The sequence below is a fragment of the Abramis brama genome (assembly GCF_963993115.1).
Source record: "Abramis brama genome assembly, chromosome: 1".
Lineage (NCBI taxonomy): Eukaryota > Metazoa > Chordata > Actinopteri > Cypriniformes > Leuciscidae > Abramis > Abramis brama.
The window spans coordinates 64,942,381-64,959,133 of record NC_139963.1 but is presented as its reverse complement, the minus strand read 5'-3'; the positions used below and the strand labels follow the sequence as shown (position 1 = coordinate 64,959,133).

General features: G+C 37.2%; 1 protein-coding gene across 14 annotated transcripts in view; it reads right to left on the bottom strand.

Annotated features, from left to right (window-relative positions):
- LOC311078511 (uncharacterized protein) overlaps window positions 1-16,753 on the bottom strand; it is a 97,238-nt gene that overhangs the window by 73,588 nt on the left and 6,897 nt on the right. For 12 of the 14 annotated variants that reach the window (XM_084107334.1, XM_084107337.1, XM_084107330.1 and 9 more), the window contains exon 2: window positions 10,361-10,631. The exons of 1 other annotated variant lie outside the window; for it this stretch is intronic. In XM_084107334.1, the coding sequence (XP_083963460.1) occupies window positions 10,361-10,418 (58 nt within the window). In that variant the 5' untranslated portion in view covers window positions 10,419-10,631. The remainder of the gene's footprint in view (window positions 1-10,360; window positions 10,632-16,753) is intronic. One more of the 14 variants, XM_084107336.1, reaches the window with a different exon arrangement.

Genomic DNA, 16,753 nt, shown 5'->3' with positions numbered 1-16,753 from the left:
TTCCCGCACTGATTACATGTGTAAGGCTTCTCTCCGGTGTGGATATTCCTGTGCCCTTTAAGTTGTACCAATTGTGTGAAACTCTTCCCGCAGTGATCACATGTGAACAGTCTTTCTCCATTGTGGATCCTCATGTGAACTTTAAGATTTTCTCTGTGTGTGAAACTCTTCCCACACTGAGTGCATGTGAACGGTTTCTCTCCAGTATGAACTCTCATGTGAACCTCTAGTTGTTGTTTGCTTGAGAATCTCTTTTCACAGCAATTACAAGTGAACAGCTTCTCTCCAGTGTGTCTCCTCATTTAAACAATAAGACCTTCTCTGTATGGAAACCTCTTCCCGCATTGATCACATGTGAACGGCTTTTCTCCAGTGTGAACTCTCATGTGTTTCTTAAGTAGAGATGATCGCAAGAAACTCTTCCCACATTGATCGCATGCATGTGGCTTCTCTCCAGTGTGAACACTCATGTGAAGCTCAAGACTTTGTTTGTATGCAAAGCTCTTCCCGCACTGAACCGTCCACACCGTCATTTTTGGTAAATCTTCCAGTTATTGAACATTATTGCCAGAGTTCTGTCACTTCTGTTTGGGTTACATCTTGGGTTGGTGACAGAGCTCTGGCATTCCCGGTCTGTCATGCTTTGGGTATAGTCTGGTTTGTTGTGAGCACATGGCTTGTCATGTTTTTCTTTGTGCCATGTGTTCTCCTGTCAATTGTCTAGCCCCTCCCATCTTGTTACCTGATTATTGATTAATTTGCCCCACCTGCCTTTCTCATTACCCTCTTTTGTTTGCTTCCTATTTAGTCTCCCTGTGTGTACAGTCCTGTGCTGGATCGCTGTCTAAGTTCCCTTGTGTTTCCTGTTCCTGCTGATGTCTGTCCTGTTTTCCCCCACGGGGAGTTTTTGTTTGTAGTGTTGTTTTATTTATTTTGTTAATAAATACCCATTTGTTTTCTGCACTTGAGTCCTCGCTCCTTTCAACCCAGTCCGTGACAATTATAGGCACATATCCAATATTTCTGTAGTGAGAACTACAATTTTAATTGAACAACGACACAATTACCTAATGTAATATTAACCCCCTGAGGTCGGCGGTATCGCCGGCGATACCAGCTCGCTTTTTTTTTAGCAGTGTAAAAGAAACTCAAAAATACTCGGTTGACTTTGATTTTCCATTGGAGTTTCATACATCAATCGATTCTGTTAAATGTGTATTATTTTTGTGTATACTCACAATAAAAACAAAGTGTTGTGCTTTTTGCCAAATAAAGAAAAATAAACACGAAGCGAGTTCTGCCTCCTCTCTGTCAGTGTAGTCCATTCTGAAACGCGTCCGAAAATGAACCATAACTCAGCGAATACTCAGTCAAACAGGCATTCAGACATACCGGCATGAAGCTTGAATTCTCATCTTTTAAACGAAGTAATTTTTATAAAAAACAAATATTCACAGTTTATGTAATATGTATGCAAAGAGAGAGATGTCAGTCGTTCTCATCTCAGCTAATTAAGTTTTAATGTGCTCCGCCCACGGAGAGCACGCGCTATTCAAACGCAAATGTGAGCCGATCCAAACAAACCTGTAAAACGCCCATCAGCTGGATAACACACACCGCGAGTTCACTTTCAGACTTATGTACTTTACGATGCTGTGAGGAATAATACTGTCTTGATAATAATCCTGCAAAAATTTACCTCAGAAGTTCTGGAAGTATCATTTCGAGGAGCAAACGGATCCCGCTGAGGAATTAGGTCAGTTCTGTTTGCTTTGTTCTAATCGGAATGAATGAACGCAAAGATGCGTGCTGTTGTGGAGCTACTACAGCTGGCAAAAATACTGTTTAAATATGAATCGCGTTACTATGAATGAATGAACGCAAAGATGCGTGCTGTTGTGGAGCTACTACAGCTGGCAAAAATACTGTTTTAATATGAATCGCGTTACTATGAATGAATGAACGCAAAGATGCGTGCTGTTGTGGAGTTACTACAGCTGGCAAAAATACTGTTTTAATATGAATCGCGAATACAAAGAAAGATTACACTGGAAATATTGTTACAATTATAAATGTTGTTGTAATTGTATAACCTTAAAAAAAAAAATTATATATATATGTATAAGGATAGATGTAAACAAAATCTTAAAAGGTCATTATAAGCCTTATCTTTAAATAATTTTATTATGCTTTATTAGTGACACATTTGGGAAGAGAATATATTCCAAATCTGAAAATACAGTATGAGAACAATTAACTGCACAATTACTAGAAATGTTTACCTTGGATATTGTACAATTTGCAAGCAAAATTTGTGGAAAAAACAACAAACCAGTTATATATTGTCCTTGCATTCTTGTGGCTCATTCACACACCTGAATGAAAGGCTCATTACCTATGCAGCCTCATTATGCGGCCCCATTGACTCCATAGGTGTGAATCACGCCCACCCGCATATGGCCTTTCCAAACAAAAAGTGTTTTACAAGATTTAAATCAATGTATTGTGTTATGGGAATGATTAGGCAGGACGATTTTCACATAATTTTGAAGAAAAAATACTAGGCAACGACATCCATTAGTCAAAAGTCTTATTTACATATATTTAGAATGTGGTTTATGGCCTTATTTCAGAAACTTTAGTTTTTTGTTTTTTAAAAAACCATGCATAAACATTATTCTATCAAAAATACAAACATGTACATGCAAGTTGTTCACATATTATGGTAGCCCTGTTTGTGCTAAATAGAGTGAATTTACACCTTTGCCATTAATATGTTTATAAGCAACTGAAAAAAGCACAAATGTCAGGGCATGTCAGAACATCTCAAGGACCCCAAAAACCCCTCAGACTCCAGAGGGTTAACATTAAAGAATAGAGAATACTGCCATAATTATGGCACCAGTCACCTCTGCTGCTGAGGATAAGTTTATCCGAGTCACCAGCCTCAGAAATTGCAAGTTAACAGCAGCTCAGATTAGAGACCAGATGAATGCCACACAGAGTTCTAGCAGCAGACACATCTCTAGAACAACTGTTAAGAGGAGACTGCGCAAATCAGGCCTTCATGGTCAAATAGCTGCTATGAAACCACTGCTAAGGAGAGGCAACAAGCAGAAGAGATTTGTTTGGGCCAAGAAACACAAGGAATGGGCATTAGACCAGTGGAAATCTGTGCTTTGGTCTGATGAGTCCAAATTTGAGATCTTTGGTTCCAACCGCCGTGTCTTTGTGCGACGCAGAAAAGGTGAACGGATGGATTCTACATGCCTGGTTCCCACCGTGAAGCATGGAGGAGGAGGTGTGATGGTGTGGGGGTGCTTTGCTGGTGACACTGTTGGGGATTTATTCAAAATTGAAGGCATACTGAACCAGCATTGCTACCACAGCATCCTGCAGCGACTTGCCATCCCATTCGGTTTGTGTTTAGTTGGACCATCATTTATTTTTCAACAGGACAATGACCCCAAACACACCTCCAGGCTGTGTAAAGGCTATTTGACCAAGAAGGAGAGTGATGGAGTGCTGCGCCAGATGACCTGGCCTCCACAGTCACCGGACCTGAACCCAATCGAGATGGTTTGGGGAGAGCTGGACCGCAGAGTGAAGGCAAAAGGGCCATCAAGTGCTAAGCATCTCTGGGAACTCCTTCAACACTGTTGGAAAACCATTTCAGGTGACTACCTCTTGAAGCTCATCAAGAGAATGCCAAGAGTGTGCAAAGCAGTAATCAGAGCAAAGGGTGGCTACTTTGAAGAAACTAGAATATAAGACATGTTTTCAGTTATTTCACACTTTTTTGTTAAGTACATAATTCCACGTGTTCATTCATAGTTTTGATGCCTTCAGTGAGAATCTACAATGTAAATAGTCATGAAAATAAAGGAAACGCATTAAATGAGAAGGTGTGTCCAAACTTTTGGCCTGTACTGTATATATATATATATATACATATACATACACGAGACGAGAGGTATGTATCAACTCGTCTTAGTTAAGGGAATAACAGTTTAATATGAAAAAACGGTGGAGTGTTCCTTTAATAGCAAGTAAGTATACATATAATTTTTAGGGCTGGGAATCGATTAAAAAAAATTAACGAATTAATCGCACAATTTGCTGTGATTAATCGCAATTAATCGCATTTCCCCCAAACTTGTAATCATCAATAGTTAAACGTAGAATCACTAATTAAATTACACAACACACAAAAAAGGGAGGAAAAAAAGAGTTCAGTTCTATGCAACATACTCAGATTTAACAGATTTTTTTTTTTTTGACTAATTATACAGTCATACAAAGCTATTATTAACAGAGCATGTGATCAGCAGGTAATTTTACTATTGTTGCCCAGCATGGCTATACCAGACTATATATACAGTGAGGAAAATAAGTATTTGAACACCCTGCTATTTTGCAAGTTCTCCCACTTAGAAATCATGGAGGGGTCTGAAATTGTCATCGTAGGTGCATGTCCACTGTGAGAGACATCATCTAAAAAAAAAAAACCCAGAAATCACAATGTATGATTTTTTAACTATTTATTTGTATGATACAGCTGCAAATAAGTATTTGAACACCTGAGAAAATCAATGTTAATATTTGGTACAGTACCCTTTGTTTGCAATTACAGAGGTCAAACGTTTCCTGTAGTTTTTCACCAGGTTTGCACACACTGCAGGAGGGATTTTGGCCCACTCCTCCACACAGATCTTCTCTAGATCAGTCAGGTTTCTGGGCTGTCGCTGAGAAACACGGAGTTTGAGCTCCCTCCAAAGATTCTCTGTTGGGTTTAGGTCTGGAGACTGGCTAGGCCACGCCAGAACCTTGATATGCTTCTTACAGAGCCACTCCTTGGTTATCCTGGCTGTGTGCTTCGGGTCATTGTCATGTTGGAAGACCCAGCCTCGACCCATCTTCAATGCTCTAACTGAGGGAAGGAGGTTGTCCCCCAAAACCTCGCAATACATGGCCCCGGTCATCCTCTCCTTAATACAGTGCAGTCGCCCTGTCCCATGTGCAGAAAAACACCCCCAAAGCATGATGCTACCACCCCCATGCGGGGGGGTGCTCGGGGGGTGCGAGAAGACCACCATTCAACCCGAAAACAGTCATATAACCATTCCAATGACTCCGAAGCTGTTCAGTTAAGGTAATTTTTTTTACTTAGTTCACCTTTAATGTTAATACAACAACACTTACTTTTTTTATTTGCTCATTTAATTTCTTTCTTGAATGCTACTGTTCAATACCCTGCAGCTGATAAAAATAAAGCACTGTTTATTTAATTTGTAAATTATGTTATTTATATGTAATGTGTATCTTATTTTTTAATAGAGAAAATAATGACAAAGATTTTTATCTTCGCCACTTTGATATAAATGGCTGCCATTCTTTTCTTTTTTATTTAATATTTTGTTACCTTGTACGCCTTTGTTTTTAAAATAGGGACATTCATTTGGCTGTAATGCTCAGTCACTTTCAAAATAGTAAAAGCAACATTAAAAAGAATTGATAAAACCATGAATCGTGAATTTCCTGAAAAATGACGTCTCGTGCGCCTCTTGACACACACAAAATTTGAGTGCACAGTTTTGGCATTCGAATGTGCAATTATTTATTTTATTTTTTTTGGAATTCGAGGAATATTCAAAATTCAAATTTTTATTTGACAGCCCTAATATACATGACACGATTTTCCTAAATACCCACTTTGCCATCCCGGGGAAATTGATTGCCATATCAGAGTTGACCAGCATAAGATCAACTCAACAGACTTAGATGCTGGATCCACATTTGCTCCCTAAGGTCTGTTATGGACCATCACAGAGCTGAAGTGAGCGGGAACCTACGCATGAAGTGAGCGGGAACCTACGCAAAAATACTCTCAGAATGAGAAGAGACCAAACCAAACTCAACCTTACAGATAGAGTAGGGCTGCACAATTAATCGAATTTCTAATCGCGATTACGATTATGGATGCCACGATTACGTAATCGTTCAAAGCCGCGATTACAAAAAAAAAAAAATCCACTCTGCATGCATTTAGAGCATGTTATGAGAGGCAAATCACAACTACTTCAGAAAACCCAGCACAATAGGAAGGAACTACCAGGCAGCGACGTATGTGTACGCTGAAATAAAAAGTCTTTCACCTCAGAAAAACGGACGTTCCTGTCATGTCAACCGTTATAGGCTACTGTGTTCGTAGCGCACACTCTTCAATTGCATGCGCAAATGCGGCGGCGCGCGCTGTGTATAAAGTGCAAAGGAAACTATGAGCATGCAACATTGTTACGTTGTAAATTGGTAAGTCACAAAAGTAAAATAGCAATAAATCACATTACTGGTATGTCGTGTGTTAGCTGAGAAGGATTTGCATGCAGGGATGATTTTCATTCTATTCACCAGGAGCAGTTTCCATGTTTCATTAACAGTTCTTGTTAGTATTGTGTATCACCATGGTAACTGTCGTTTTAATATTAACCCACTGATCTATATAATGACATTCTATATAGATCAGTGTATTAACCCCAAAATGCCACTTTATTTTCACTTTGTGTTATTTTTTATATTTTAAATGACTGTGGTGGCTCATACCAACATTGTATTAACAAAAGCTAGTTTGGGACTGATATTTAATAGCTTTAGCATAGGCCTAATGTTTATTTCTTAGTAGTCTTTACTATTAGTCATATTCTTACAATTTATGTGTATGTTAAGTAAAGGGGGACAGTGTGTGTGTTCACAATTTTGAAGTAAACATGTATAATAATATGCCTATATATATATTCAATGTAAATTGTGATAATCGTAATTAATAATCGCAATTACAATTTCAAGGGAATAATCGACAATTATGATTTTTGTCATAATCGTGCAGCCCTAAGATAGAGCTTAACATAGCGGCCCAAAAAGAGCCAAAAAACTTGATAACACTGTCCACACAGAGCCACGGCCTACATCCCAATGTCCATACTATCCATCCACAATGGAAGGCTTTGTATTTTTTTGTATTTTTTAGGGCTGTCAAACGATTAATCGCAATTAATCGCATCCAAAATAAAAGTTTGTTTTTACATAATATATGTGTGTGTACGGTATATAATTATTTTTTATATATAAATACACACACATTCATATATATATATATATATATATATATATATATATATATATATATATATATATATATATATATATATATATATATATATATATATATATATATTTAAGAAAAATGTGTTATTTATATATAAAATATTTATATATAATATAAATTATATATAATATAAATATATATACATGCAAATATTTCTTAAATATATACATGCATGTGTGTGTATTTATATATAGAAAATAATTATATACCGTACACACACATATATTATGTAAAAACAAACTTTTATTTTGGATGCGATTAATCACGATTAATCGTTTGACAGCCCTAGTATTTTTATGTCATACTCTGTGTGTTTTTATTGTGTTATGGATCCCCCCTGGAGGCCCCAGTCTCTGTCGCCGACCAATGACATTGTTGCGTTTGAATCATGTGCTACAGACATCAATACAATACAGCATAATCAATACAATAATACATCGAGGTCACGCGGCATGTGTTCCCCACAAACTTCTGTTATTAATAACAAACACAACGTTACTAGAAACTACAAATCTGGGGCCCGTTCTTCGTATGTCGCTAACTCAGTTAGCTGGATTTGATTGTTGGCGATTTGGCATGATCTTGGATTGTTTGGTTCTTCGAAGCTCATCCTGGACTTGCTGTCATAGCAAGAGGTGCGCAATCTTAAACCTGCTCGGGAGCAGCTTATTTCATGTAAACAGGATTAGATCGCGGCTTCTTAAGCGCAGCTGATACGGGAAGTCCAGCGCAGCGCACTTTCTGAGATGTATATTTTTTCTCGTGACTCGTGAGATTGTCGTTTACATTATTAAATTGTTGGAAACGCACATTTATTTTCGACTTGACGGAGTCGGGATTTAACTACAGCACAAACTGTTTGCATTGCCCTAAGATTATTTGCGAGTGGCTCTTTCCTTTACACTATTGGAGATGCGGAGAACTTGATGGAAAGTGCTGTCTGTTGTGTCATTCGGAGGTTACCTGACGCTTTTAGGTTTAAAAAACAGTTTTAGGTTTTTTGTGGCATTTCCAAGCCACTTAAGACCCAATGTTGTAAAGCAGTTTTTTTAAAGCAATTTTTTTTTTTTTGGCTATCATAATTTTTTATGAAGATCATGCAATCATGACCATGCCGATTACAGTATGTGTCACTCAGGCTTCACTAACGTGATTGGTACCATAGACTATAGGCTACCATAGACTGCCATCAAGGCCTCAATGAAGAGGATTATGTGAACAGAAAGGGGGTTCACAATGTAAATGTGCAGCCCAGTTACTATTGTGATTCTTAATATTCCAGATTAATAATATTATATCAAATATAATATTTGGCAGTTGACTAAAATCTTCCATATCACAGATGTGAAAGCAAAATGGCCAGGATCTGTGGATGACTTAAGAATTTTCAGAGATTCACATTTATGCACATTATTTGAAAGTGGTAAGAAAAGTTCCACAATTAAATATCAAGCTCACTGTATTACATACACTTATGCTGATCCTAACAGAACTGCATTTTTTCATAGGTGATTATGACATGTTCCTGCCTGCAGACAGGTCTTTTATGACCCCATTCCCTGACCCAAACCAGTTACAATGCATCTCTAGGCAGGACAAGGGCACACAATGAAATTAACTTTGGCTAACTAAAGGGAAGATTTCAGTGTCTGAAAAGTATGAGGGTTGCACACCTGACAGGGCCTGTGACATTGTTGCATGTGCCATATTACACAACATTGCCAAAAAGTTTTATTTCGATTGTTCTTTGTAAAGAAAAGCCAGTGGTCAAGTGCCTGCAACAAGAGATATTAGACACATGCCTCATGCAACAAATAAAAAGGAAAAGTTGGCTATACACTGCCCACCTATAGGCCTATGCCTCCTCTCTCTGTGCAGACTCTTCTGTAGGCCTTTCTGTAGATGTGGAAGCTGCAACTTATATTGCAGCCATAAAGCATACAAGTATAAATGAAGTAAAGTTATTTATGCACTTGCAGGTAGGCTAGTTCCTCCATATGACAGTTATCTGAGAGGGTTTATTCACTGTCCAGTGCAATGGAAACAAATGGACATTATAAAGTCTTATACTTTCTTTCCTTTGGAAAGTTAGAAAATGTCCACTTACTGCACATATTTCAGCCACCACTTTCTTTGGAACAGATACAAGTGTTGGTGTATTTTGTAAAAGTGCACAAAAGAGGAAAACACAATGTCATTATAACTACACTCGGGAAAAATGTGATCAATAACTCATGGCAAAATATTTTTACATTAACATAAGTTTATCAGTTTTCACTTTCACAAGTCAAAGCAATTCATCATTACTCAAGATTTAACAGTTGAAATGACTATACGTCCTTAATTTAATGCAGCAACAATTATTTTACAGTGTAGGCTACTAAGATCTTTTCTATTTCTCAGCCTTTTTCTTGGTTGCTTTTATAAACAGACAACCATTTATTTAACAGTGCCTTTTATAAAAGAGACTATAATATAACTAAAAATTACCATTATGTAGAATATTTTTGTACTTCACTTTTATTTGTTCCCATTTTCTAGTGTGGTGACTGACATTACAATGCACAAAGTAATTATGCAATTATTAAAATACAAAAATATAGGCTAATAAGTGATAAAAACATCTAACATGGCCACTTCTAACGGATTTAAATTGTCTGCTACTTTTTGCCAGCCCTCTCTCCTGGCTTTTGCAGACTTTGAGGTGTTCCCTGGCGTTTTGATTAAACATTAAAATTCCGAATAAACTTCGACTATTAGTTCTTGCTCTGCTGAGGAGAAAAACTGAGCGCGCTCTTTGGCCACGCTGAGCAGCCAATAGCAGCGTTGCTGATCAGTGTTTCTACTATCGATACATATCCCCTTTTAAACCAGCGCATGAACGCGCAGTTATCTCAGATAACTCAATCCAGCTATACTAATCATATCCGGCAAGTGTGTTCGAAGAACCGAGTTAGCCAGATCATGATTCGCACGATGATATCATCTTGGATGTGTCATTTGATCTCGGATGTAATAAGCAACATACGAAGAACGGGCCCCTGGTTTTGCTTAAGTTTCTCAAACCTCCCTTTACTGACCATTTGTTGAAAACAAACAAAAAACATTAGGCCTATGTACTGTTTATTTAAATGTGCTTGAATGTTTCTAACATGAATGTTCTTCAGCATCATGAATGAATGAAGAATAAACACCAACCTCTTTGTTCTTCAGGATCTTCAGTGTGTTTCATTCTGCAGGGTTCTGGATCACTCATGTTCTCACTGTCCTCTTTAATAAACTCAGTCTTTGCAGATTTCAGCTCTTCCTGATGCTCTGATGCTCGTCTTTACTTGCAGCTGATGGGGATTTACAGCATTTATTGGAGAATTGCTGTGGGAGGAGCTTCACTGATGATGTAATTGCTGTGGGAGGAGCTTGACTGACCATGTTATGGATGAGGGAGGAGCTTCACTGATCTGCCCAAAATCTAAAATATATCAGTTACTGAGTTTGTTTTTATACTAAATGACACTTCTATGCAACAAATAAATGGCTATTATGATCATTTGCAGAATGCATTTTTATAAATGGATTATATGTCCTTCAAATTTAAATTTAAACTTAAATTTATCTTCCAATTATTATTTTTAAAACATTATCGAATCTGAATCCAGGGACAAATCCCATTGTTGCCATAGATTGATATTGATTTTACTAAAAACGTTTTGAATTATTAATGGACGTTCACACTAGACGTTTCCTTGCACTGACTTCCATTCATACGCATGTGAAAGTGGGACACCAGAAACACAAGCTCAAGCGAATAACCCTGTGAGAAATAACAATCCATTCATTATTTGTATTGCTAATCCTAACATTATTCTGTTTCTTCATTAAAATACAGGGATCTAGAAATAAATAAAAGAATATAACTAATTTAAATTCTTCCAAATATGAATAATGGTAAGAAAAACAGTTAAACATCATAAACACAGAAATAAATGTACATATAGTAACCAGCAAATACCCTCAGTCTAGAGCCCGACCGATATATCGGCGGGCTGATATTATCGGCCGATATTAGGCATTTTCCAAACTATCGGTATCGGCATTTATAACGGCCGATAAATGAATATTTAAATAAATAAATAAAACCGGACGAAACCCCCTGCAACCATGTTATGAGTGTTGGCACTGCATAGTTTGTCCACCAAAGGGCACTCTACAAGGAAGACTGCTAACATCAATAGCCGCGTTTCCACTGTCGGGCCAGGGCCGGGCCGGGCCGTGCTAGTGCGTGACTCGCGTTTCCACTGTCACTTCTGGGGCTGGATCGGGGCTTACTCGGGGCCAACGGCCAGGATTTCTGGCTGTCGAATACCTTGGGCCAAAACGGGCCAGCTCGGGCTAGAGGAGTGTTTACGAACAGAGGCGGAGTTCACCTGAGTCGGGAGACGGCAGCGCCGGATGATTCTGTCAGCATTAAAGACTTTTAAAATAATTTAATTCGAGTTCATGTTTGAATGCCTTTTGTTTGTGATGCAAAAGACTATGCGTGCTAACCATTACCATAGTAAACATAGTAAACGCTTGAAGATACGCATAGTAAAAAAACATAGTGAACGCTTGAAGAAATCCGACCAATAATTAAGGCTATCACAGTCATGTTTTTATTTTATCTGTCAGTAGCCTACGTCTCGTCTCTTTATACCAGACTATTATAAAATAAAGCAACTTTTTTTTCCCGGGAGCTTCCTCTGTTTCTCTGACTGAAAATATCTGTCTGGGAGTCGAGAGAGTGCTAAAGCTCCTAAGGGCGTATTTTTGGTGGCATATATTTGTAGAAATTATCATTCTTTCTAGATGTGATGTGTCCTGTAACTACCAGATAAACAAAAACAGACGCGACAGAAGAAGTAAGTGTGTCCTCTTTCTTTTGTGAAATAGACCTAACGTTAACGGTAATTTATTTCTGAGTGACTAATGTGCAATTTTGACATTTCAATATTCAAGTAAACAACAAAAATAGCAGCAAACGGCCCGCTTTTCATGTTTGTTTTCAACGCTGTTTCTAGTGATTGATTTCTGATTAGTTTTCTGATAAAACGTCCATTTGATGGTGAAATGATGGCACACACACACAATAGGAGTGACCTTTGTCTTGTTTAATAATAATACAAATGATGATGATAATAATAATATCATCATTTTAAATCATTACTGTCAATATTAATAATAATAGTTGATTTTTTTTTGTTCAAAGGACTTTAAGTTTCATATCTTAAGTATTTTTTAATAAACATTATATTTATCAGAACTTTAATATATTCTGTTCTGTTGTGACAATAAAACAAACAAGTTTATTGTTAAACTGCATTATCATATTATTTTAGTAAGGCTGAGGACTCTTAAATAACTACAAATAACATGTTAGGGAAATTTGTTAATGTTTTGTTGCGCGTTTCTGGATTTAATATATATATATATATATATATATATATATATATATATATATATATATATATATATATCGGCCGATATATCGGAATATCGGATTTTTAAATCACCAAATATTTGTATCGGTATCGGCCTTAAAAATCCTTTATCGGTCGGGCTCTACCTCAGTCTGTTGACACCAATGAAATGAGCTTTAAGTGTCAATTTACAGGAGATCTGAAGACATCAGCATAATAAATGAGGTGAAAACAGGAACAATTGTCATGAAATAAAGAGTGTTTTCAACAGATCTGTTAGTATTGATGAGCCTCAGACTATCAACACTCATTCAACAAGCCATTCAGGATCATCAGCAGATCATCTCACTTTATTCTGAGTGTTTGCTGTTAGAAACACATTATGTGAGTCAGGATACATGATAAAAGCCTGTTAAACTGCACTATTGAAAGACAATACTGTAATTTCTCAAACTATGACATGGATAAAACATCAATAACACAAAACAATGGCACTCATCTTTCTCAACCACTACAGATTACAGCAGCATAATGTCCAAATTAATCTAAATATATAGTTTGATCTTATAATAATTACATTAATCACTACACAGTAAATTTGAAATCCGGAAATCAACACCAATGTACTTACCGTAAAACTTCAAATAATAGCCCGGGCTTTTATTTTCCCAAATCGCCGAACTGCACCGGCTTGTATTTGACACGAAACGAGCGGTTTGTGTGAGAAAACGAACAGTATTTATATCGTTGTTATCTCTTGAAAACAGCACACGTCCAAATGATCTGACGGCGCGGGCGGGTATAGATATATACATAGATGTCGCCTTGGCTACGGTGTCGTTCCAATGAACTGCAGTAGCGAAGGCGACATCTAGTGTATATATCTATACCCGCCCGCGCCGTCAGATCATTTGGACGTGTGCTGTTTTCAAGAGATAACAACGATATAAATACTGTTCGTTTTCTCACACAAACCACTCGTTTCGTGTCTTAGGCCATCAATGTGTACTTATGATGGGGAATTGTTTCATTTGGACGATGGGGAATTGTTTTAATTTGGACTCTGTGCTTGTGTTTTGAGACAGTGACCATCGACCTGCATTATATGACTGACAGACAAGAACGGTTTGACCTAAAAATATCAAAATTGAAACTACTGCGGAAACAAAGACACCTACATCTTGGATGCCCTTGAGGTAAGCTAAAACATATCAAAAATTAATTTCAAAGTGAACTATCCCTTTAACGAACGCTCTGAGGTAAAGCGTTCAGACTGCAGACTAAGAAATGATAGTATTTAATTGTACATTACAATCATATCAAATCAAATCAAATCAAATCAAGTATATTTGTATAGCGCTTTTCACAATACAGATTGTATCAAAGCAGCTTCACAGTATTAAAATAAAATAATACAACAAAGTTTGTTTCTAGTGGAATTTATTGATTGATAGAATAAAATTAAATATCCCCAAAATATCCCCAACTGAGCAAGCCAAAGGCAACAGTGGCAAGGAACTGAAAAACTCCATCAAGTGACCTAATGGTGTCCTAAAACTCCATCAGGTGACCTAATGGAGAAAAAAAAACCTTGGGAGAACCCAGGCTCAGTCGGGGGCCAGTTCTCCTCTGGCATTTATGAACTAGAGGCCGGATTGTAGTTTGAAACTGTGAGATTAACAATATTATATGAATGCCTGGCTGAAAAGATGCGTCTTTAATCTAGTTTTAAACTGGGAGAGTGAGTCCGAGTAACGAACAGTATCAGGAAGGCTATTCCAGAGTTTTGGAGCCAAATGCGAAAATGCTCTCCCTCCTTTGGTTGATCTGGATATCCTAGGTATGACCAAAAGCCTCGAATTTATTGATCTTAAAGAGCGTGATGGATTATAGGGTGATAGAAGATCCGTTAAATAGACTGGAGCTAAGCAGTTTAGGGCTTTGTAAGTCAATAGCAATACCTTATAATTAATACAGAACTTTATAGGTAGCCAATGTAGTGATGATAAAATCGGTGTTATATGATCATATTTTCTTGATCTAGTAAGAACTCTAGCGGCTGCATTTTGGACTAACTGTAGCTTGTTTATTGAGGATGCAGGACAACCGGCTAATAAAGAATTACAGTAATCTAGTCTCGAGGTCATGAATGCATGAACTAACTTTTCTGCATCAGAAACTGATAGCATATTACGTAGCTTAGCAATGTTTCTAAGGTGGAAAAAGGCTGTTTTTGTAACATACGAAATATGATTTTCAAAAGACAGGTTACAATCGAGTATAACACCCAGGTCTTTTACTGTAGAGGATAAAGTAACAGGACATCCTACAATGTCAAAGTTGTATTGTGAGAGGTTCTGTGGGCGTTTTTTTTAACCGATAAGTATTACCTCTGTCTTGTCTGGATTTAATAAAAGAAAATTACGCGTCATCCAATCTTTTATATCTTTAACACACTCTGTCAATTTGGATAATTTAGCGTTTTCATCCGGCCGTGATGAAATATATATTTGAGTGTCATCAGCATAACAATGGAAACTAATTCCATGTTTCCTTATAATATTTCCAAGTGGCAGCATATATATTGAGAATAACAGAGGGCCCAACACAGATCCCTGCGGCACTCCATAGTTTACTGGAGTTATGATCGATTTTTCTCCATTTAAATAGACAAAATGGTAGCGGTCTGATAAGTATGATCTAAACCAGCTTAATGCTTGTCCTTGAACACCAGTATAATTTTGTAGTCGATCTAAGAGTATTGTATGATCTATAGTATCGAACGCAGCACTTAGATCAAGTAAAACTAGTATTGAGATGCAGCCTTGGTCAGAAGCTAAGAGTAAATCATTTGTGATTTTAACGAGCGCAGTTTCAGTGCTATGATGCGGCCTGAATCCTGACTGAAACTTTTCATAAATATCATTTTCTTGCAAGAAAGAGCCCAGTTGAGTGGACACAACTTTTTCTAGTATTTTAGACATAAAAGGTAGATTTGAAATGGGTCTATAATTTGCTAGATTATGCGGGTCTAATTGTGGTTTCTTAATGAGAGGTTTTATCATTGCCAGTTTAAATGTTCTTGGAACATGACCTAAAGATAAAGACGAGTTAATAATATTGAGGAGAGGCTCTTCCACTACAGGTAACACTTCCTTCAGTAGTTTAGTTGGTATAGGATCTAATAAACATGTTGTTGTTTTAGATGAAGTGATAAGTTTATTTAACTCTTTTTGTTCTATAGTTGTAAAGCACTGTAATTGTTCTTGCAGGGGGAAAATTGAGGCTGAATTATAAGGTGCGATTGAGGATTGAACGTTTACAATTGTGGTTCTGATGTTTTCTATTTTCTCAGTGAAGAAGTTCATGAAATCATTACTACTAAACTGTAACGGGATATTTTGTTCGGGTGACGTCTGTTTATTTGTTAGTCTAGCCACGGTGTTAAATAAAAACCTAGGATTGTTTTGGTTGTTTTCTATTAGTTTGCGGAGATGCTCAGCCCTGGCCGCTTTTAGGGCCTTTTTATAACGTGACATACTGTCTTTCCACGCGATTCTAAAGACCTCTAAATTAGTTTGTTTCCATTTACGCTCTAAATTACGGGTTTCTCTCTTTAGAACATGCGTAGTATTATTGTACCATGGTGCTTTAATTTTCTCTGTGACCTTTTTTAATCTAACGGGTGCAACAACATCCAATGTTCTAGAGAGAATGGTGCTCATAGTGCTAGTTAGTTCTTCTAGTTCATCTGTTTGTTTGGGTTCAGGCAGCAGCTGAGACAGATCAGACAAGCAACTCGAGAAAATATCTATGGTGGATGGAAGGATTGTTCTGCCTGGTCGAAAACGCGGCGCCGCATGACATATTACAGCAGTACGTAATATGCAAGTTACTAAGTAATGGTCAGTGACATCATCACTTTGTGGAATGATATCTATATCGGTTGGATCGGATCCATATGATATAATTAAATCGAGTGTGTGATTAAGACGATGAGTTGGTCCGGTGACGTTTTGTTTGACCCCAAAGGAATTTAATAAATCTTTAAACGCAGCCCCTAACGCATCATTTGGATTATCTACGTGTATGTTAAAATCTCCAACAATTAATGCTTTATCTACATTGACCAATA